The 20,122-nt window shown below is 43.6% G+C and overlaps 1 protein-coding gene across 5 annotated transcripts in view; it reads right to left on the bottom strand.

Annotated features, from left to right (window-relative positions):
* Positions 1–864: 864 nt before the first annotated feature.
* The window catches only part of Cnga3 (cyclic nucleotide gated channel subunit alpha 3), a 39,304-nt gene continuing 20,046 nt past the window's right edge, over positions 865–20,122 (bottom strand). Inside the window, exons 4-8 of one of the 5 annotated variants that reach the window (XM_074050297.1) lie at positions 18,978–19,157; positions 10,729–10,836; positions 8,692–8,798; positions 4,347–5,683; positions 866–3,424 (exon numbers count right to left, since the gene is read on the bottom strand). In XM_074050297.1, coding sequence (XP_073906398.1) covers positions 3,368–3,424; positions 4,347–5,683; positions 8,692–8,798; positions 10,729–10,836; positions 18,978–19,157 — 1,789 coding nt within the window. In that variant the 3' untranslated portion in view covers positions 866–3,367. Of the gene's footprint in view, positions 5,684–8,691; positions 8,799–10,728; positions 10,837–18,977; positions 19,158–20,122 lie in introns of all 5 variants that reach the window. The other 4 variants (XM_074050298.1, XM_074050299.1, XM_074050296.1 and 1 more) reach the window with 4 other exon arrangements.

The following is a 20,122-nucleotide window of genomic DNA, read 5'->3' as shown; positions in this document are numbered from 1 at the left end:
CCCATCTGTATATATAAATTAACAGGAGTTCATATTGACATTTCTGACTCCAGTCCAAGACCCCAAGGTTCATTCTGGCCTTGTCCTTTTACTTATTTGTAACTTCTTGCTATTGACTATAATAAGTATGGCTTCCATTTTTATCATTTATTTATCCATCCATCCAAATATCCATACACTTGTACATAGTATAATGCACTTTCAGAATTATTAACCCTACTCCAGTGTTAAACAAATTTACAATTAGAATATGATTTCACATCACTTCTTTTCATCTTTTGCCTTACTTTCCAATCATAGAACCAATGTAAAATGTTACTTAGGTATCATTTGCCCTACATCCTTCAATAAGGTTATATCATATATTTGTAATACAGATAGAGTTATTTGTCACAATCTTCTTTTCATCCAGTACTTCTCTATATTCTGGTTGATATTTAAAAACTAGAATTCATTAATGTTTACTATTTATGATACACAGTTCTATAAGTATGGACAAATGCATAAACTCATGAATCCACCACTCCAGTGCCATACCAAAGAACCACAGCACACTAAGGACTCCCCTGAGTGTCCCCTTCATACTCAACCACTCACCCTCTCCCAGCCTCTGACAGTCACTGAGTCCATCCTATAGCTTCCCCTTTTCTGGAATGTCATGTCAACAGAATCGTTTTGCATGATTCAATAGCTCATTCATTTTCATGGCTGAATAGTATTCAATTATACTGTTTTTCTGTCATTTGCTTGTTAAATGGCATCATGTTTGCTTCCTGGTTTTGGTGATCATAAATAAGTATTATTATAAATAAATATATTTGTATTGTTTTCTATGAATATGCTTTTAATTCTTTTGGGGAAATAAATGTCCTGATTGCCAGGTTATATGCTAAGATTATGTGTTTAACTTCATAACTACCAAATTGTCCAAAGTGGCCATACATTTTGCATACCCACCAGCAACAAATAAGAATACTTCACATGTTTGAAAGAACTTGGTATTTTCAGTTTCTTAGATTTAGTCATTTTAATAAATTTTTTTTAGAAAAGCAATAATTTGTTGCTCTGCACAGAGTAGCTATACATTTAAAAATTAATTAATCCATAATGTTAATAATAACATTAAAGAATGAATGCCAAAGGAAAGTTAGAAGGTTCTTTCCATAGATGTGACAATTAAGAAAACATACTTTTGTATGAAGAGCAGAACCTAGCACACAGGAGGTGCTTAATAAATGATCATTTCCCTTCCCCCTTTCCCATCTTTTCTCAGGGCATTCTCCTTTCTCAAAAGCAAATAGGAAAGAAGCTTTCATGGTGCACTGTCAGGCATCAAACACCAGAGAGGGGGTCACTTATTTCCGACACATTTATTTGGTCTTTACCACCTGTTTCAAGTACACCAAAAATGAAACTTTAAGTTTGTGGAAAATAATTGTCCTTTTGACTGTCCTCACTTTTCTAGAACTCTCTACTAGGAGGAAACTGAGGAAGGCTAGAAGCCAAAGAGAGGGGAGAAGGGATTTCTTCTTCAGTTCAAAGTCCAGCAGCAGCAACAACATCAGGCTAATCTGGTAGTGGCTGCTGGTTCTAGCTTCATTTGGGACTTCAGGACCAGTCTCACCATGCAATGCTCCTCCTCAGGTATTGGCCAATTCCTGTGTTTACAAACTTCACTGAGTTCTTAGTAATGACCAATAGCAGCACTGGGTCTTCAAAGGTCCCAGTTTTAGCTGCTTTTCTATGCACAGCTTTCCCTTTGTTCCCAGTCCTGGGAGCAGACAGTGGCTTCCTGCAGTTACCTGTGAATCAATTCAGCTGCCTTTTCTGCTCTTTTAGCCCACCAACACCTTCACAGCCCATTTTCTTCTCCAAATTCTCTTTCAAGGAATACTTAATATGTTTTATTTTGATTTTGTTCTTAGATTCTGACATTTAGATTATTTTTTTGGCTATTAAAAACAGTGCTTCAGTACTGGTCTTTTACTTGTCTGGGCACACTTAGGGCATGGTGTTACCCCCTTCTGGCTGTGCTTATGCCCTCCCATTGGGTATATGCCACCTTTAGCTCATCAGCACCTGTTCTTTCTAGGAAAGTCATTGGCCTAGAAACATGCCCTGGGGCTAAATTTTCCCTTTGATAAGAGCTGAGACAGGAGTCATTAACAGTTTTTTATAAAGTTTTTTATTTTCCCTGTGCAGATATAAATGCATGCATAATTAATGATAAGGCTTTTAAAATATATGCATTTTGAGAAAACCACACTAGTTAATATTTTATTGATGATATGATCTTAGATCTATGACCTTTAATAGACTTATTCATCCATTTTTAAAAGTTAAAGTGGTTAGTGACCCACAGAAATCCAAAATACATAACTGAAAATGTAGCACCTTTTTTATGGGCTACATAGGGGCTCCATTATGTAGCATATGGATTATAACATCAGACCACAGATGTTTCAAAGTTGTCAAAGCAAAGTGGGGGATTTTGCCTGATGAGAAGAAGGAAGGGGGAGGCAGAGGGAAAGAAAAGAGCAAGAGAGGGAGACAGAAAAGAAAGAGGAAAAAAGGAAGGAAGGAAGAAAAAAAGAAAGGAAAAGGAAGGAAGGAAAAATGAGGGGGAGGGAGAAAAAAGAGAAAGGCTAATTTATGTAATTTGCAACATGTACTTAAATGAAGGTTGGAACATTGAGGTCATAATTCATAATTATAGAACCCAAAATATAATTCTGTTATAACATGTTAATGGAATTCTATTTACTAGATTTAAAAAAATGGTAGTTTCTGCAACCTGCAAGCTTTTAGCTGGCTAAGAGCTTTGCCTTGGGATATAATTCCAAGGGGGCTTGAAGTTCTTCAGGGATGAAAGGGCAGTTTACAAAGATATGGCCCAAGTTCAAGTTGTCAGAGTTTTCGACTTAGACCATTGTTCCAGCCTCCAACCTAACAGGCTTTCATTGAACATAGCTCTCCTCTTTGAGCTAGAATAGGTTGTCACAGGTGGTTATGTGGCCCTAGCAGCAGCAGGGTACCCTGGTAGTGGCAGTTGGTGCCAGCCTCCATTTGGGATTCCCAGGACCAGTCTCAGAATGCAATGCCCCTCTTCAGATACTGTGCAAATCCCTATGTTTGCCAAACTCCCTCAGGTTCCTGAATTATCATTAATGGCCAGCAGCAGCCCCTCCTCAAAGGTCAGACTTCTAGGATAAGGATGGAGGCTGTGTTTGAATCCCTTAGCAAGTGAGAAGGAGGAGATGAGATGTTCTGTACAATGAAGCAGACACTGGTGTCCCAGTGGCTGGGTAACAGGGATATAAGATTTATTTCTCTGACTTGAAAGGACCTCCCATTGGGTGGCCTCTCTTTATCCCACAGAACTTCTCTCTGCCATGGCACTGCCAAAGTGGGATGTCCAAGGTTCCTGCAAGAAAACAAAAGATGCTCGGCTTGGAAACATGCCCCAGCCAGGCCCCAGTGGCTAATGTATGTAATCCTAGCTACTCAGGAGACAGAGATCAGGGAGGATTGCAGTTCAAAGCCACCCCAAATAGTTCAGGATACCCTATCTTGAAAATACCCATCACAAAAAGGGCTGACAGAGTGGCTCAAGGTGAAGGCCCTGAGTTCAAACCCAGCACTGCAAAAAAAAGAAAAAGAAACATGCCCCAAACTGTCCTGAGTAAGGCCGAGTTTGAGTTACTACCTTGTACTTTCAGCTTCCTGATGTAATTTCACAATTAGACAGTGATGGAGTGAGGTTGGGGAGGGGATAAATAATCTTCCATTTATAAGAAAGTATGGTTTAAAAGCTTAAGCATCTCCTCATGGATTAAAAAAAAATTGGGCAGGTTTTGTTGGCATGTGCCTGTGGTCCCAGCTACTCAGGAGGCTGAGGCAAGAGAATCCCTTGAAACCAGGAGTTGTGGGCAGTTGTCGTAGGATCCCATATCAAAAACTACTCATAATAATTGGAGTCCTGTGTGCATACTTTAGACACCTGGATCCTCCTAGACCCCACTTCAAATTTTAGTTCCTGCCATGTTTGTATAGTTGGCAAGAGAAAAAAATCAGTTCTCCACACTTTCCCAAGCCCTGCCCATCTGTCATGTGGACCTCATAACAACCTGGCATTTCTCTGGGGCCAATATCACAAGCCCTATTTCCTAGATGAGGAAACCGAAGCTCTCTCCCTCAGTCACACAGCAGCTGCAGACACAGTATCACACTGATAGCTGGCCCTGTAAAGCAGGAAACTGCCACCCCCATTTTCACTGTCATTTGTCCTCTGCCTTTGCAGAATCCTCAGGAATCTCTCTGTCAGAAGGGAGGTCACTCCCACCCACCTTCACCTGGCTCTCAAGCTGGCTGAGGCGCTGTTTCATTTTCATCTGTGTGGCGTTGTACTCGGACAAGAGCCGAGCAAACCTGGTCTGCAGAATGTCCAGGGAGGACTCCAGGTGCTCCACCTTCTCCTCAATGTCCTTGGGGTCCACCCCAGCCTTGGCCAGGTCGTCGTCGATCAGGTTGTCCTTCATCAGGATCTGCCGTCCCTTCTCCTCCAGGGCCTTCTTGGCATCAGGATATTCGGTGAGGGCCTCCATCAGGTCATCCTTGGAGAGGCAGAACAGGTCCGAGTAGCCGATACTCCTAATGTTGGCTGTCCTGCGGTTCCCTGTCTTGCTTCCCTTGATGTTTAAGATGCTGATCTCCCCAAAGTAACTGCCATCACTGAGGACCACAAACTCGGTGACCCCATCATCGGCCACCACAGCTAGCTTGCCCTCCTTGATGATGTACATCTCCCTCCCAATGTCCCCCTTTTTGCAGATATAATCTCCAGGGCTGAACACAGTGGGCCTCAGCTTCAGTACCAGCTCCACCAGCAGGCCTGCCTCACAGTCCTGGAAGATGCGGACCTTCTTCAGAGTGTCCAGGTGTACATTGATGGCGATCTCAGCCTTCAGCTTATCTGGGAGGCTCTTGAGAACCTCTTTTTCATCCACTGTCTTCCTGTTGGCCCATAGATAGTCAAACCACCGGATAACCCGTGTCTCCAAGTCCTTGGTCACCTTTCGGAACTGCATGTATTGCTTGATGGAGTCAATCTTGGCCTGGAACTCTGTCCTGGAAGCATTCATGTTTGAAATCATGGAACCCACGTTGCCTACAATGGTGGCAAAAATCAGAATGCCCACCAAGAAGTCTATGACCACAAAGAGATACTCCTCATCTTTCACAGGGGGTGGGGTCTCGCCAATGGTGGTCAGGGTCAAGGTGGACCAGTAGAGACTATAAATGTACTTCCTGGAGAGGCGCCCATACTCTGGCTTGGAGATGTTTGGGTAGACCCAGGAGTCTGTCCCAAAACCAATAAACTTGGAAATGGCAAAGTAGATGCAGGCATTCCAGTGGATAATGATAAGGATGTACAAGACCAAGTTCCCAATCCTAAACACATTGGGGTAGTTGGTTCTTGTCTCTGTGCGGTCAAAGAATTCAAAGAGCCGGGAAAACTTCAGTAGGCGGTTGAACCTCAGTTCTGGGTAGTTGATGCCCAACTTCAAGTAAGCTAGGTCCGTGGGGACCAGAGATAACATGTCTAGCTTGAAGTACAAGGTCTTTGTGTAGTGTTTCCACAGCCTTGTAGCATCCTTGACCATTAAGCCTTGCTCAAGAAAACCTAAAGAAGAAGGAGATCAGAGAGGGTTTTTTTTAACCATGGCCACAAAAAAACATTTTACATCATACTACACAATATACAATGATACAAAACTTCAAAAAATCACCATTAATACTGGAAACTAACTCTGATATTTTATATTCTATGGTGTTCTAATACATTCTATTTAATTTTTTAGAAATATAGATCAATTAGGTAACTCTGAAAATAGATTGGGTTTTAGGTGATAGCAAGGATAAAATTTAAAAAGATAGGTGGAAATTGATCTTTTAATGTATTTACATTTGATATAGTTATAATTGATCATTATATATTTTTAAAAGAGGTCTTAAAAGAACATTTTTATTAGCACATATTTGTGACATTTCTGTATGTCACAATGTAACTTGGTTAGGTTCATCCCCACCATCATTCTCCCTCATCCCTCTTCCCCCTGCTTAAAACGATTGTAACAGGTGTCATTGTTCTAGTTCATATAAGTATATGAAATACATCCACCATATTCACCCTCCTGTATCTCCTCCATTCACCCTCCCACTTCCCATAAGTACCTACCCATTCACAGGACCTGTTTTACAATCCTGTCCATATTCATTGTTCAAAGGACTTTCATGATGGTATTTCAGCTGCGAATATACTGTACTTTAGTCAGATTATTTAACCTAAGAGGGGCCTTTTAAAGTTAGAGATACATGTTAAAGTGCTCACTGCATGATACTTACTGGAAAACATTGAGGCAAGTTAAAAGGGGATCGGGGCAGGCAGATGAAACAAACTTGGCAAAAAGTTGATAACTGTTGAAGCTGGGTGAGGGTACGTGGGGGTTCATAATACCATTCTCTTTGATTTTTGTCTATGCTTGAAAATATTAAAAATAAATGTTTAAAAACAGGGGTCAGAGATTTTGCCAGTCACGAAATGCAGCATGACCCACCTTTTAAAAACACTATCCAGGAATACAGTTCTTCCTGGTTGCACATTACACACATCCAGGGGGCTCAAAGTCACTTGAGTCACTCCCAAAGAAGCAGACTAGCCTGGAGACAAGCTGGATGTTGGGAGTTATGGAGCATGACTGTCATCAACCAAGGAGGCCATGACCTGCATTCTTTTGTGTTTTTTAAAAAACGTTTTTAAATGTGCACAAAAGGAGAGAGGAAAATGTCATGGATGCTTTTTAAGTTTTGATAAGCTCAGTGTAATAGTGCTGGGCCTGCTGTCCCTAGAACTTGACTCAGAGGTCAGGGACTTATCTAATAAGTTCCAGGTGCTGCTGTTGCTGGTGCAGGGCCACACGTTGAGGGTAGACTGAAGGTAGGACTGCCCCTCTGCTAAAACTGAAAATCAAGTTTGTTTTCATATAGACCATACATAAGTTCCAGCCTGGATTCCTCCTATCACTCTTGTACTCTTGTTTACAATTGTTCTTCAGTATCTTGGGGAGAGGGACAGACTGGTTCCAGGACTTCCTTATCCCATTCCCACCTGTGGATACCCAATCCTCAGGTGCTTAAATGATGTCATATTTACATGCAACACGCACATATCTTTTCATGTACTTTAAGTCATCTCTATATTTCTTATAATATCTAATACAATGTAAATGCTATGCAAATAATTGTTACATTGTATAGAATATGAGGAACAATGACAAGAAGAAAAGTTTTTTCTGAGTATTTTTGATTCACAGTTGATTCAGTCCTCTGATGTAGACTCCCTTGATATCGAGGGCCACCTTTACATGTGTTTACGGAGTCTAGTACTTGTTGTCTTGGTATACCTCACTATTTCTTTAAGATCTCTCAATTATGATTATTTTTCCCTTGGACTATGATTCATAGAAGGTGGAGGGTTTCTATGTCTCCCTCTCCCCAGCTTACTGCTGAATCTGTTGTTGCCAAGAATAGTACCCAAGCATAAGAAGGGGTGAAGTCAGTGTCTGAGTGAGGACATCTTGTCTCACTGAAATTTGGCCGAGATGAGAGACAGTGGGCCCAATGAGTCACTCATAGAGCTCTTGTGTCTATGTAAGCTAACGTGACTGCAGCACACTGGCAGGCTGCCAGGGCCAGAGTAGGTCACCCATGCAAGTCTTGAGCTATGTGTTGGGTCTTCTAAGTTATAATGCTGGGTACCAATGTAGAAGCAAGGGGCCAGTCTGGCATGGCTGGATAGGGACTGTAGACTTTGAGCAACTCACACAGCATCTCTGGCCTTGGTTTCTAAATCAGTAAGGTAGAGACAGTCATGCTCACATCATCTTGTCTCATGCAGCACTTCTGGTGAGAAAGCAAGATGTGGTCGCAATGGTTTTACACCCTGAAGCCACACTCAGGTTTGTTGTTGTGACCTGATGGTGCTTACATTAACAACTAGGGAAGGTTTTAGTTAAAACACATCTTGAAGAGAAAAGAAGGCCTCTTCCAGTTTAGGTGATATCTTTGTGCTCATTAGAAAAAGATGCCCCAAAGGAGGCACAGCTCACGACTCAGGTATTGACCAGACAATACCTGAAGGAAATCATTATCTTTTTAGGCCCTGTTTCAAATTTTAGTTCTCTACATATTAAAACTCCTCTGAAAGCTATGGAGTAACAGGTCCCAGATAGTCCTGCTTTCTGAGAAGAGGAGCTCCAAGGTTGATGGAACTCTGTCTCCCACTCCCTCCCAAGCTGGGTATCACAGCTGGATGTTTGAGATTCCTGTTTGACCTTTTTCTTTCACAGGTGACACAAACGAGACCCAGAGAGACAGCCTGATTTCATCAAGATCACACTTCATCAAGGACAACACAGCCTAGAGCCCAAGCATCCTAATTCCTGCTCAGGGTCCTGTCCAGTGGTTCAGTGTAGGGGGCTTCAGACAACTTTGTGCTTGGAGCGTCCTTAGACCTGCCTGGCTTCTTGGTCAAAGGTAGGTAATATCCAATTCTGGATCTCCTTGAGCACTCCCTGTGGTCCACATGGTCCCTCCACTGAGAGTCCCTTCCTGGGCCTGGGACACACTCACCTGTCCGGGCTCGCACCAGCATATCCAAGCCATAGAGGGCATCTGCTGAGTAGTCCAGCACTAGCCACAGCACCAGGTGCTCAGATTGAAGCTCATCAAAACAGGCCCTAAACAAACCAAGAATGAAGCATGAGAGGATGGCTCATGGGCTGCGTCCAGTTCTAAGCTACAAGATGGCTCATTTCATCCAGCAGCAGTCCCGCCTGCAGCGGGAATCTTGGAATCATGCTCAGACTTCTGCAGGGGAACCCAGGCTCAGAGAAGCTATTCTGTCCCATGGTTGCAAGGCTCCTCAGAAGAAGGGCTGTACCAAGATGCAGCTGTTCTAGGCCTCCCCAGTGGAGTCAGGCAAAGGCACCAAGACCTGCCCTTTCTGGAGCAAAACTCCAACAAAAATAAAAGAACTTCTGAGAGATTAACAATTGAATAAGTCAGAAAATACCTTCTACCTTTGACCTCTTTATCCTCACTATTTCTCACACAGACAGCACTCAAACTTTCTTCCTAGCCTCAACAGAGCAGCAGCCCACTTCTGTAGCCCATCCTGTGGCTTGCTTAGCACCCCAAGCCTTGCCGCCTTCCTCCACCCCAGAGGAACAGCAGCTCACTCTTGTGTCAACAGGACCAAGCCTACACTCAAGCAGCAGCATCTCCATCCTGCCCACTTGCTAGTAAAGGCCCCATGCTTGCTCTCCTTTTCACCTGCCTTGCAAACTCTTGGACCAGCAGGAGGTTGCCCTGGACTGCATAATCCCCAAAACCTCCACTTACACATGGACAGCATCAGCTCTCTTCTGCACCCCTGTGTTGTGCCATGATCAGGAATGCCTTAAAACTCAGTGCACAGCCTCCAAAAGCCGTGACTTTATGTCTTGCAGGCTTACTCAGGAATGCTCTGAAGTCCCCCATTTACAAACCTCAGAAGAGAAGACCTTACCCCTGCATCCTGGTCTTGCATGCTGGCCAGCCCTTGAGATATAGTCGTCCAGGTTGGTTGGTCTCACAGCGTGCATAGGAGAGGCTCCCAATACCCCTGCTTCCTCTCAGAAATGCAGACTTGTCTGCATGCCAGTTCTGCAGGCTTGCTTGGGAACAACCCTAAGTCCTCTGCCTACTCTCATAGGAGCAGTGTACCCAGCACCCTTGTCCCGCAGACCTGCTAGGAAGGTGCCCAAATCCCTTGCTTAACTTGAAAGAGCACGGTGCAGCCCTCAGTCCCACTCAGCAGCTTGCACCTGCAGACTTTCTGAGAAATGCCTCTGGCTCCTGCTTGCCCACAGAAAAGGGGCCTCTTACCTATATCCTTGTCTGGCAGCACACTCAGAACCTTCAGAAAACATTGCTCTTTGTATTGTCACCACACTGTAGGTTGCTCAGAAAAGCCCAAGCCTCCAACTGCCCCTGCATTCACAAACAGCTGATTTCCTAGGAAAAGCTCCAATATCCCTTGTGCTCAGAAACCTGCAGCTCTCTCAGGAAACTTCCAAAGCTTCTGTTGATCTTCAGAAGCGCAACAACTTCCTCAAAATCCCAGAAATACATTGCCATCCAGGAACACCCCACCAAACCATATCTCCCCTCAAAAGAGTAGAGGGCGTACCATGTATCCCAGCACGACGACCTGCTTAGAACCCCTAAAGCCTGCAGCATTCCTTCAGAGAACAGTGCTCCCTGCTGTACCCTGACTCTGTAGCCTGCTCAAAAATATCCCAGTCTTTCCCTCTTCCCCTCAGAAGAGAGAAAGCTCACCCCTGCTTCTTACAATGCGCTTATGGAGGCTTTGAAGTTCCTTGCCATCCATCTCAACTTTAGCTCCCCACCAGTGATTCAAAGTGTTCTGAGAGTCCTCTTTGACACCTGCCTGATTTTATGGATGGAGAAATTGAGGCACAAGAGCTATATGGTGGCTGTGAGGGAACCAGAACTCTGGTCTCCTGGGTGAGACTCAGAGTTCTGTCTTCTAGACCTGGCTGCCCTCACAACTTCTGCCCCTCCAGCCTGGTCTTCTTCAGGTGAAGTTCCCGCTTCTTCACCTACCTGCACACAAGCAGACACCAGTTATAGAAGACCGGCAGGGCGATGACAGTCAGCCAGTGGTAGTAGGTGTCGCTAGAAGGGTCCACTACAATGGCTCCCTTCTTCTTTCTGGAAACACAAACCCATACTCACTGTGCAGTTGAAAGGCTACAACTTTGGAGGGATTTAGAGAACTGTATTAGCTTAGAGACCTGAGGGCAATCTCAGGCTGGAGCTCCATCAGTGGCTGTTCATGACAAGGTCATCTCAGTCTCAGAGGGTCACACAGAGCACCCCTGAATGAGAGACAGGCTGGGAGCTAGGATGGACTAGGAGGTCTTTCCTATCCTGCTCAGCTCCCACTGTTGACTATAAAATTATGGCAGTAACAATTTCATGCATCCTTTGTCAGTATCTTTGTCCTTCAGGATGCTAGGAAAGACACAGCATAGCAATGTCACTGAGGGCTGGTGAGGGGAGCACTGGAACCATCTGGAGAAGCTTTGTGGAAATGCTAATTCCTGGGCCCACTCAAGGCTCCTCCAAAGCTGGGGCCTGGATGTGTGCATGGAAACATTGCCCAGATGTTTCTGAGGCATCTCCTCTTGACTGAACTCAGGAGCCTTGCGATGTACTCTTGGGCACCCTCTTTGCCTTGTTTACTGCCTTTCTGCTGAAATGAAGTTACTGATGTCATTATTATTATCTATTATTCCTTAAGTGTGAGATAAATGTCCCCACTGAAGTGTATATTGAGAAATTAGTGGTTCAGTCTAACATTCTGCAATTTCTGATCTATTTTCATGAGCTCCTGGGAAATAATAAACAGTTTGAGACCAGAGACATTTTGAGGTAATGAGTAATAAACCAAATCCACACAGTGAGGGTGGAAAAGGGGGAGTTTCGGAAGTTGCTTATCAAGGTTTTATTCTGAAGGAAAGGGTGGGGCCTGTAGGTTGTTCTCAAAACCTGTCTCTGCATCAAATGAAAACTTGGAAGAAAAAAAAGTAAAAGAAAAAGCCGAGCAAACAAAAAATGAAAACCTGGGTCTTGATGAGTAAGCCAGTGAGCAGAAGGGATGCAAAATTTGCATAGCCTGGAGCAGATTTGTGGCAGGTGTGTAGATAGTTCCTGACTTAGAAGGCTGGACTTACTATTTTTTTGACTTTACAATGGTGTGAAAGTGATATGCATTCATTAGAAATCTTACCTTGAATTGAATTTTTGACCCTTTCCCAGTCTAGCCATAATGTGGTCTCATCCTCTCCCTATGGTGGGTAGTGGCAGTGAGCACAGATCCCAGTCAGCTATAGGATCATGTAGTTACCATATACAACATAGATTTGGTGTTAGAGGATTTTGCCCATATCTAGAATGATGTAAATGTTCTGAGCATCTGTAATGAAGGCTGGGCTAAGCTATGATGTTTGGTAGGTTAGGTACATTAAATGCAGCTTTGATTTATGAAATTTTCCACTTAAAATGGGTTTATTGGGATGTAACCCCATCTTAAGGACCATAATCAGTGGCAAATCTCAAGAGTTGTCTGAGGCCCATAAATGAGGTCAAGTTTAGATGCATATTCAGATATCTGGGCTCATAGCTACTCCATCTCAGTCTGCAGGGGGGTCCTCTGGGTGCAGAGATCTTCTCAGCACATAGCTTTACTCTGCTTCCTCTTCTTTATTGGATGTCTTTTGAGAGCCAGGTATTGTTATAAAGGTTATCTAACTAATAGTTATGGAATTCTACAAGACATTCTTGCCCCATTGAACATTTGAGAAAATCAAGGTGAAAGGTAAAAGACAACTCTGATGAAGGGGAGAACTCATTGAAGTCACTTTGCCTCCCCCCCCCGATTCTGGAGGAAGGCTTGAGTTGAGAAATAAATATCTGTGAATTAAAAACTCATTGAAAAAGATTAGTATACAGTCACTTAGTACTTTCTAAGGAAATAATCAGGAATACAGACAAATATGCCTAAGAATAATAATCACCATTATTCACCATAATCAAAAAGCAGAAGCAATCTAATCATGCAACAGTAGGAGTGCCATTGTCAACAATGGAGCTTATGAGGCCACTTAAAATGATGCTGTGGAAAAAAAATCAGTGATTGGTCCTAGTATTTCTAAGTTAAAAAGCAAACTACAAAAGAGTTTATACTAAAGTTGAATTAGTTTTATATTGCTGCCAGAACAAGTTATCACAAATCAGTGGCTTAAAACACAAATCTATTGTCCTGCACACCTATTGGTCCGAAGTCCAGCATGGGCCTCACCAGGCTAAAATCCAGCAGAGCTGTGTTCCTTTCTGGAGGATCGCAGGGAGAATCTGTTTCCTGCTTATTTGTACTGTTGGCAGAATTAGGTTCCTTACAATTGTAGGGCCAAGGGCTTCAGTTTCCTTCTGGCTATAATATGAGGATTACCCGTAGCTCTTAGATTCTATTACATTCCTTGGATCATGGTACCCTACCTCAGTCTTCAAAGCCAGCAGTGGTGGTCAAGTTCCCCTTACTCTGTGACTCTCACCTCCTTCTTCTGTCTCATCTCTCACTGTCTCTTCCACCACCATCTTTTGTTTTATGAATCCATGTGATTACAGTGGGCCCAGCCTGATAATCCAGGATATCTACCCATCTCAAGATCCTTGAATTTAATCACATTTGTAAAGTTCCCTTTGTTGTATACTGCAACCTCTTCACAGGTTCAGGGGTCTAGGACGTAGTCATCTTTTTAAAGTTTTGGGCAGGAGGTCTATTCTGGCTACCATCCTTGTCAATATTTATTGAACATGTACTATTTATCAGGCACCGATCTAAGCACTTTCTATATATTGGCACATTTAGTCTTCACACAACTCTGTAAGCCACCATGACAATCCTTGTTTTGAGGTAATAGGAATAAACCCAAATCCACATATTATAAGCCAGGAAACGGATACAAACTCAGTAAAACTCTTAGGTTATGGAACTGGAATACAAATGCTCTTAACAAATATACTTATTAAATATATTATATCTGTCCACTTACATATTTAATACATATGCCTAGGGAAAGGTTGGAGGGATAGGAATGTGTGAGGGGGGTCATCTTTGACAGTGGATTTGACTGTTCACACAACATGCACATTTTGTGTATGTATCCTTACTGGTGCTTTTCTTATCTTCCAAGGTTTTGGCAATAACCATACAAACAAAATGATGTTAAATTAAAGTTAGGTCTGAGGATGACTCTACACAGGAATCCTAAATGTGGAAGTATAACCTAATTTTGTATGTCAAATAACCCAAAGTCTCATTTAGGGGTGTACTCATATTAGATAGCTGAGTCTCGGCCAATCACAGCAACTGTGATTTAATCAGTAGCTCGCCTACAGTCATCTGACTTAAATAAAGAAAGATACTCAGCCTAAACCAGCTGAGCTACCTCTGTACCTCACTTCTGTTTCGTGCCTCTAAATGTTGCCTGATCATGTTACAGGCTGGAGTTCTTGGAACTAGTTCTGGTTTTGAGAGCTGCCTAATTTGAGCATCATGAGTAAAATCTGAGTTAGACCTTTAAAGTAGTTATTCAAATTATTGAACTAGAAAAGTAAAGACAGTCACCCATTGTCTATCCTCTTGAATCTATCATCAAGTCACCAGCAGATGGTGCTGCCCACAAGTTTATCAGTTGCTCTTAGCCCTGCAGAGCATTGAATTTCACCAGACTCCACGTGCATCCTCCAGACTTTGAGGCTCTGGTTTACAGGCCTTGGCCTTTCCTCTGTCTACCAAACTGCTGAGGTCCTAGGAAAGACCCAGTATCATCCAGCTGCATCCCTGTGTTCATTCAGCAATTCCCTAAAAACCTACACAGAAATGCAAAATGATGCTGGTTTTGGGAACAGTTTGATTGGTGAGGGAGAAGTTATTTAGGACTTAAAGAAAGTAAGGAAAACTGCCAGAAGTGTGATGGAAGAGTTGAGGAAGGTGCCCAAAGAGAATTATTTTCTATATCTTCTGTGTCCAGGTGTCCCTATTTGGAAACAATTTCCAGTTTTGTGCTTTGATTTGTGGCTCGCGAAATAAGCCCATCTGAAAAGATTTAGGAGCCAAGGGCAGTCAACATCCATCCCCATCCTTGCCCCCATCCCGGCTCCAGGACAAAGCAATTTAGAGACCCTCAACACCTCGGTCCATGGTTTCTAGTACCCTGAGCCCTTCCATGTCTGAAAGACTCAATACCAGATGTTCAAGGGCATTTTATGTCAGGTTTGGCTTTAAATCAGACACGTGTCTCAGGTCATGGTAGCTAATGTTTTGTAGATGAAACCATTTTGCTTTTCTTGATTGGTGGCATTTGAGTCTCTGGACTTGATGTCTAGCTTTATGCAAACAAAATACACGCTTCCTTCATAAAGGAAAAAAGTTCTACTCAAGGAACAAAGAAGGAAGTGAGAAAAATCCTTGGCACATTCCTCTGTTAACTGAAAGTCAAGAAACTGTCATTCCTTGCTGATGTTGATGGTTTTCCCTCAACCCTCAGTGAAAACTTCCCTCTGCCCCCATGGTATTCCAGAAGAAGTGGAGAGGCTGGAGAGCTGTGTGCACATGCACACATGTTAATTAGCACGAACGGTCTTGCACACATTCATAAGCATTCGTAAGTGCTCTTGGGTGGTACTTATGAGAATCACACATCACATTAACCTGCCAGCTCAGTATCTGTGACAGAGAGTAATCATAGCAGGTTACCCTTTCAAGAGGCTGGTTGCTGGAAATATTGAAATTTTCTCTTCCCACTGCTCTGATGGTGCCCTTGACGTTGGTCTGAGTGTCCTTAAGACAGGGCATTTCTCTGGCACCCAGGGTCTTGAGATTGAAGAATAGAAAATGCATTTTTACCACTAAGGAGACTATCCACTGTTCAGCAAAGGAACTCCAGTTTTTGCACCCCACAATATGTAGTGATACAGGATGGTAAAGCTTAAGGCATTTATCCGATGAGACCCCTTTTGTTTATAGATGACAAAAACAAGAATCAGAGAGATAAAATGACTTCCCTGAAGAATTGTTCAGACCTTGCCCCTTCCTCCCATCTGTCCAAAGGGATGGATTTGCAAGGAAAGGAATGGAATTCTAGAATGGTCTATTGGTGTTTGGGGAGGGTAGGAGGCAGGAGTACTTAAGAAGGGAGGCTAAGCTGGGCTTCTACAGGGAAGAGAGTGACCTCTGGACTGGGGAAAGTGAATAGACTCTTCTGGGCCTTGGGTACTTACTCCTTCTCTGTGGAGTTGTTGCAAGCATTAGCATTGCTTCTGGCCAGAGGCCAGGTGCTGCAGGGAGGCAGAGAGAAGGCAATGAGTAAATGGAATCAGTTTCAGTGACAGGACAGTCACCTTCAGGTGATTATTCAGGGCCTTATGTCCCCTCTCTCAAGCCTTTTCTGCACACAGCTTAAAAAGTGTTGTTATTATCAGGGACAAAGTTTTTTTGTGATTGTTTAGGCCTTGGGGGAAGAGAAGGTTAACACTTGGCTAAACTGAGGTTTCTAAATAAATGAGGATTAATGGTTTGAATTCATCTGGCTTCTGGGCATCAAATTCCACCTGATTTCCTTCTGTTCAACCCTGGGCAGGGCAGTGTGCCAGGCAAACAGAAATGAACCCTTCTGGGCCTCTGCCCTTGGGTTCTTCCATGCCTCTTAGGTGAGGGGGGGTCTCAAACCTTCTGCATGCACCAGGATGGATATATCCTGAAAAAGTCACCAGTTATACCCTCATTGGCACAGACTGGCTCTCAAAGGACCCATTCCTTAAAAACCCAATCACAGCAATCCTTCTTGTCCAATTAATAGGGTGAAAAATCCGCCATGTACCAAGCTGTCTCTGTTTTTACTCTGTCTTCTCTCTGTTTCCCCATCCCTATAGTAATCTTCCAACATGAGGGCCCACCACCCTGATCTGTGTAAGAATCTAGTAGATGGTGGGAGCTGGCTTTGCACAAAACTAGATTTTAACAGTGGAATTTCTCAGGACTTCATGGTGCTCTATAGGAGAAGGTGTTGTCTCCAAGTGCTTGGCAGCCAGGACAAGTTTTTTGGCTCAGCTCATTTAAGAAAGCCAGGTGACCTCACAGAGTTGGATGGTGGGAGTGATTTGCCTATCCAAGATCATTGCAGATTGCTTATAGAGACCACAGGGATTGAGAATCATGGCTGGTGGTGCTACAGTCTGACTCTCAGGGTGTTTCTTCCAGCCAAATGCCATTTTGGTTATTTTTCCTGGCTCTGCCTGAGTGTCCCTCTCCATCTAAGAAGTGCCTACAACTGCTTATTTCTGGTTGGCTCTATTTATCTGAGAATTCCCCATCATGAGATAGTGGCGAGAACTTTCAGCTCCATGTGATACAGTGGTCCTAATCCCACAAGGCCAAACCCACACAGAGGCACTAAGACCTGTCTCTGCAGACATTTTGCTTTGCAGTTGTGACTTTGCTTCCCCAAATTCAAACCCTCTTCCTCCAGGAAGGTCCCCTTCCCCTGGCTGATCAGCTTCCATCCTGCACAATCACATTCACTTGCCCACTTTGAACCTTCCAGTGACACGAAGCGTGCAACATCCATCTGCATTACTTTAAGGATATAGGAAGATAATTCAATCAAATTTGCTAGGGAAGTATTTGCTCAAAGTTGAACAAGTCTGGCTAGATTGCTAAGAAACCTCTTTTCCTCTTTCTTTCCCATCTTCTCTTCTTTACCTGTCTTTCTGTCTCAGCAATGAAAAGCACATAAACCTTATATTGATGGAGCTCCTTTGGGTTCTGGGATGCCCTGGTCTGGGAATCTGGGAACCCACTGAACATGTCCTGGCTGGCACCCACTGCCTCCTGCTTCTTTCTGACAGCCCAGGGAACCCAAGGGTTTGTAGTAGCAGCTGATGGGAAACTTTATGCTTGAGAATGCCTTTCTAGCTGTCCTTTGAGCCTTAGTCAGATTCTGACACCTTTCCGTAGTGCAGAGGACTGAGCCCAGGTCTTCTGCAGCAGTCAGGTAGCAAGAAATACCTCTGAACACTCATATTATATCTCAAGAATGCTTATACATTTCACAGTCTACTGCAGAATCTGTAATACAGAGACATTACCTCATACACACAAACATAAATATGGAAGTACAATGGAGGTTCCAGAAAGACCCCTTGGGTTCCTCCTGAGGCTTTATCACCATCACTCTTCACAGGAACCTCACATATCTACTTGAGAAGCCCCCAAACTGGAGCCCTTCTCCTCATTGACACAAAACAGATGGCATTTTCTCTAGCAAACCATATGGGGGCCATCTGTTCTCAACAATCATGCTCACATCTTATAAATCTCAGCATTACCTAGAAGATTCAGCCAAAAGAGAACTTTTCAACTTTTTTTTTTAATTTCCTAGGAAGTAGTTTCTGGGTGAGAATCTACCTGCTGTGAGCCTGATAGCTTCCTCTCCAAGTCTGACCTCTCCTTTCTTCCAAGACTGACCCAAGTGTCCTAAAGAGATCCTTGGATGCTCAGTGACAACTGAGTTGACCTGGGTGGCCTTATGGTCCCTCCTCCAACACAGGCTGTGGGTCCTCTTTAAGAACAAGAGAGGGAGAATGCTTTTCTCTCTCTCTCTCTCTCTCTCTCTCTGTATGTGTGTGTAGGAGGGAAGTGCGAATCCAACAGTACAAGTGTACTATGGATCATGCAAGAAATCAGAGACCCCTGCTCTGCAGATCCTCCTACCAGAAAGCAAACACTCTTCCCATCCGCCTACTCTTCTCCCACCTATCCACCCCTCCCCCACCCAGGTGTTTTAATCTGTTGTGAAATGGATGATTCCTCTTGAAAATCAGACCATTCTTTCCAGAAAAATGTATGTACCTCTATGCATAATTTAGGTACTTTCTTGAGTACATAGGTCCTGCTTTTAAGCAAGAGGGTCACAGTACAGTCTGGGATGAAGATCCTTGATGGAAAGAGATTGGTAAGGCCAGCACCCTGTGATGAGTTTGGGGATCTCCATATAGGATGGAGTCAGTGGTCAAATGAGGCTGGGTGCATGGGTTCAAAGAACTCTCGATGGAAAATATTAGAGCATACAGCATTCCCCAAAGGACTCACATCTCCTTCAAGGAATGGTTGATGGGGATGGTGCTCTGGGGCTTCTTTGGGGCATCTAAGTTGAACTCATCAAAGCAGATACTTCTCGCCCCGCCCAGCTGGTACAGGTGGTGTTATGTCCTTTTTGGTTCCTTACCTTCTTCCTATGTCTGGTGGCTCCTGGCAGCCCACATTTGACAGGGCATTGCTTTCTTGACTGGACACCTCTTTAAGCTCAGTTACATGGAAACGCTCCAGAAAAGAGTCAGGTCTCTGATCCTCATGATGTGAGTGCCTGGTGGCCCAGGCGCGCAGTGAGATGATGAGGTGTGACAACCTGGAAGGTGGGAAGACAGGCAGCAACTGGAGGAGGATGGATTAGGAAAGCCCTCTCTCTAGTCTTGAGGGGCCCAGTACAAGGAGAGATGACCAGCAGGGCATAGCTCAGGTTTGTGTCTCACTCTGTGTGTGTCTTTTATTCCTTCTCCTTCTACTTCTGGAGTCTGGGGTATAACCTCGTTGATAAGGGACACTTTCTTTTCTTTGTCTTTGCTCTTTTAACTCTACAAAGGCATGATCCTCTGAATGGGGCATTAGAAGCCTTTCCAACTTCCTTTTAACCAATGCAGAGTTCTTGTTATGATTATTAAGCATAGGAACAGTAAAACAATGCAATTTTCAAATGAGGATAAAATTTAGAGCAAGGTTTAAAGGAGTAAGTATCCACATATAACATAGGTTCTTTTCCCATGATTAATTCTATTTTTTTTTCTTACACAAACTCCAAATTTCCTTCCAACCTTGTTTGAAGTTTCTTTGCAACTGTTCCCTCTCCTGGGACCAGTTGGGAACTGGCCACAGACTCAGCCTCTGAGAGGGTCCCCAAGCTTATCTTAGCTGGAGCATTCCTGTAAGATGACTGCCCCAGCCCTGTCTCCTGTTTCCTATGTCTGTCTATGCCAGAGGGAAATGGGAAGAGACTCAACCCTGTTTCTTGGCTTCTGGCCTCCTCTAGTTGGCATGTCCAATGTCCTGTACTAACACGGTGTCCCCAATAAAATTAGTTCTAAGCAACTTGAAACTAAGTCACAAATTGTCACATACATTGACCCTAATCACACTCCTATGTTCTTAGGCTAATGGAATATATTGAAGCAACAAAGCATTCTACATAGAAGGCTGAGGACCATTGCTGTAGACATATTTTGAGATGCCCACCTAGCCCAGCCTCTCAGCTCTGGACACTTCCTCTGCTGAAGGAGTAGAATCAAAGTCATTTTCTCCTCTGCAGTCTCAAGGGAG

The sequence above is a fragment of the Castor canadensis genome, chromosome 12 (assembly GCF_047511655.1).
Source record: "Castor canadensis chromosome 12, mCasCan1.hap1v2, whole genome shotgun sequence".
Classification (NCBI taxonomy): Eukaryota; Metazoa; Chordata; class Mammalia; order Rodentia; family Castoridae; genus Castor; species Castor canadensis.
Note: the sequence above shows the minus strand (reverse complement) of the source record. Positions and strands in the feature narration are given on the sequence as shown.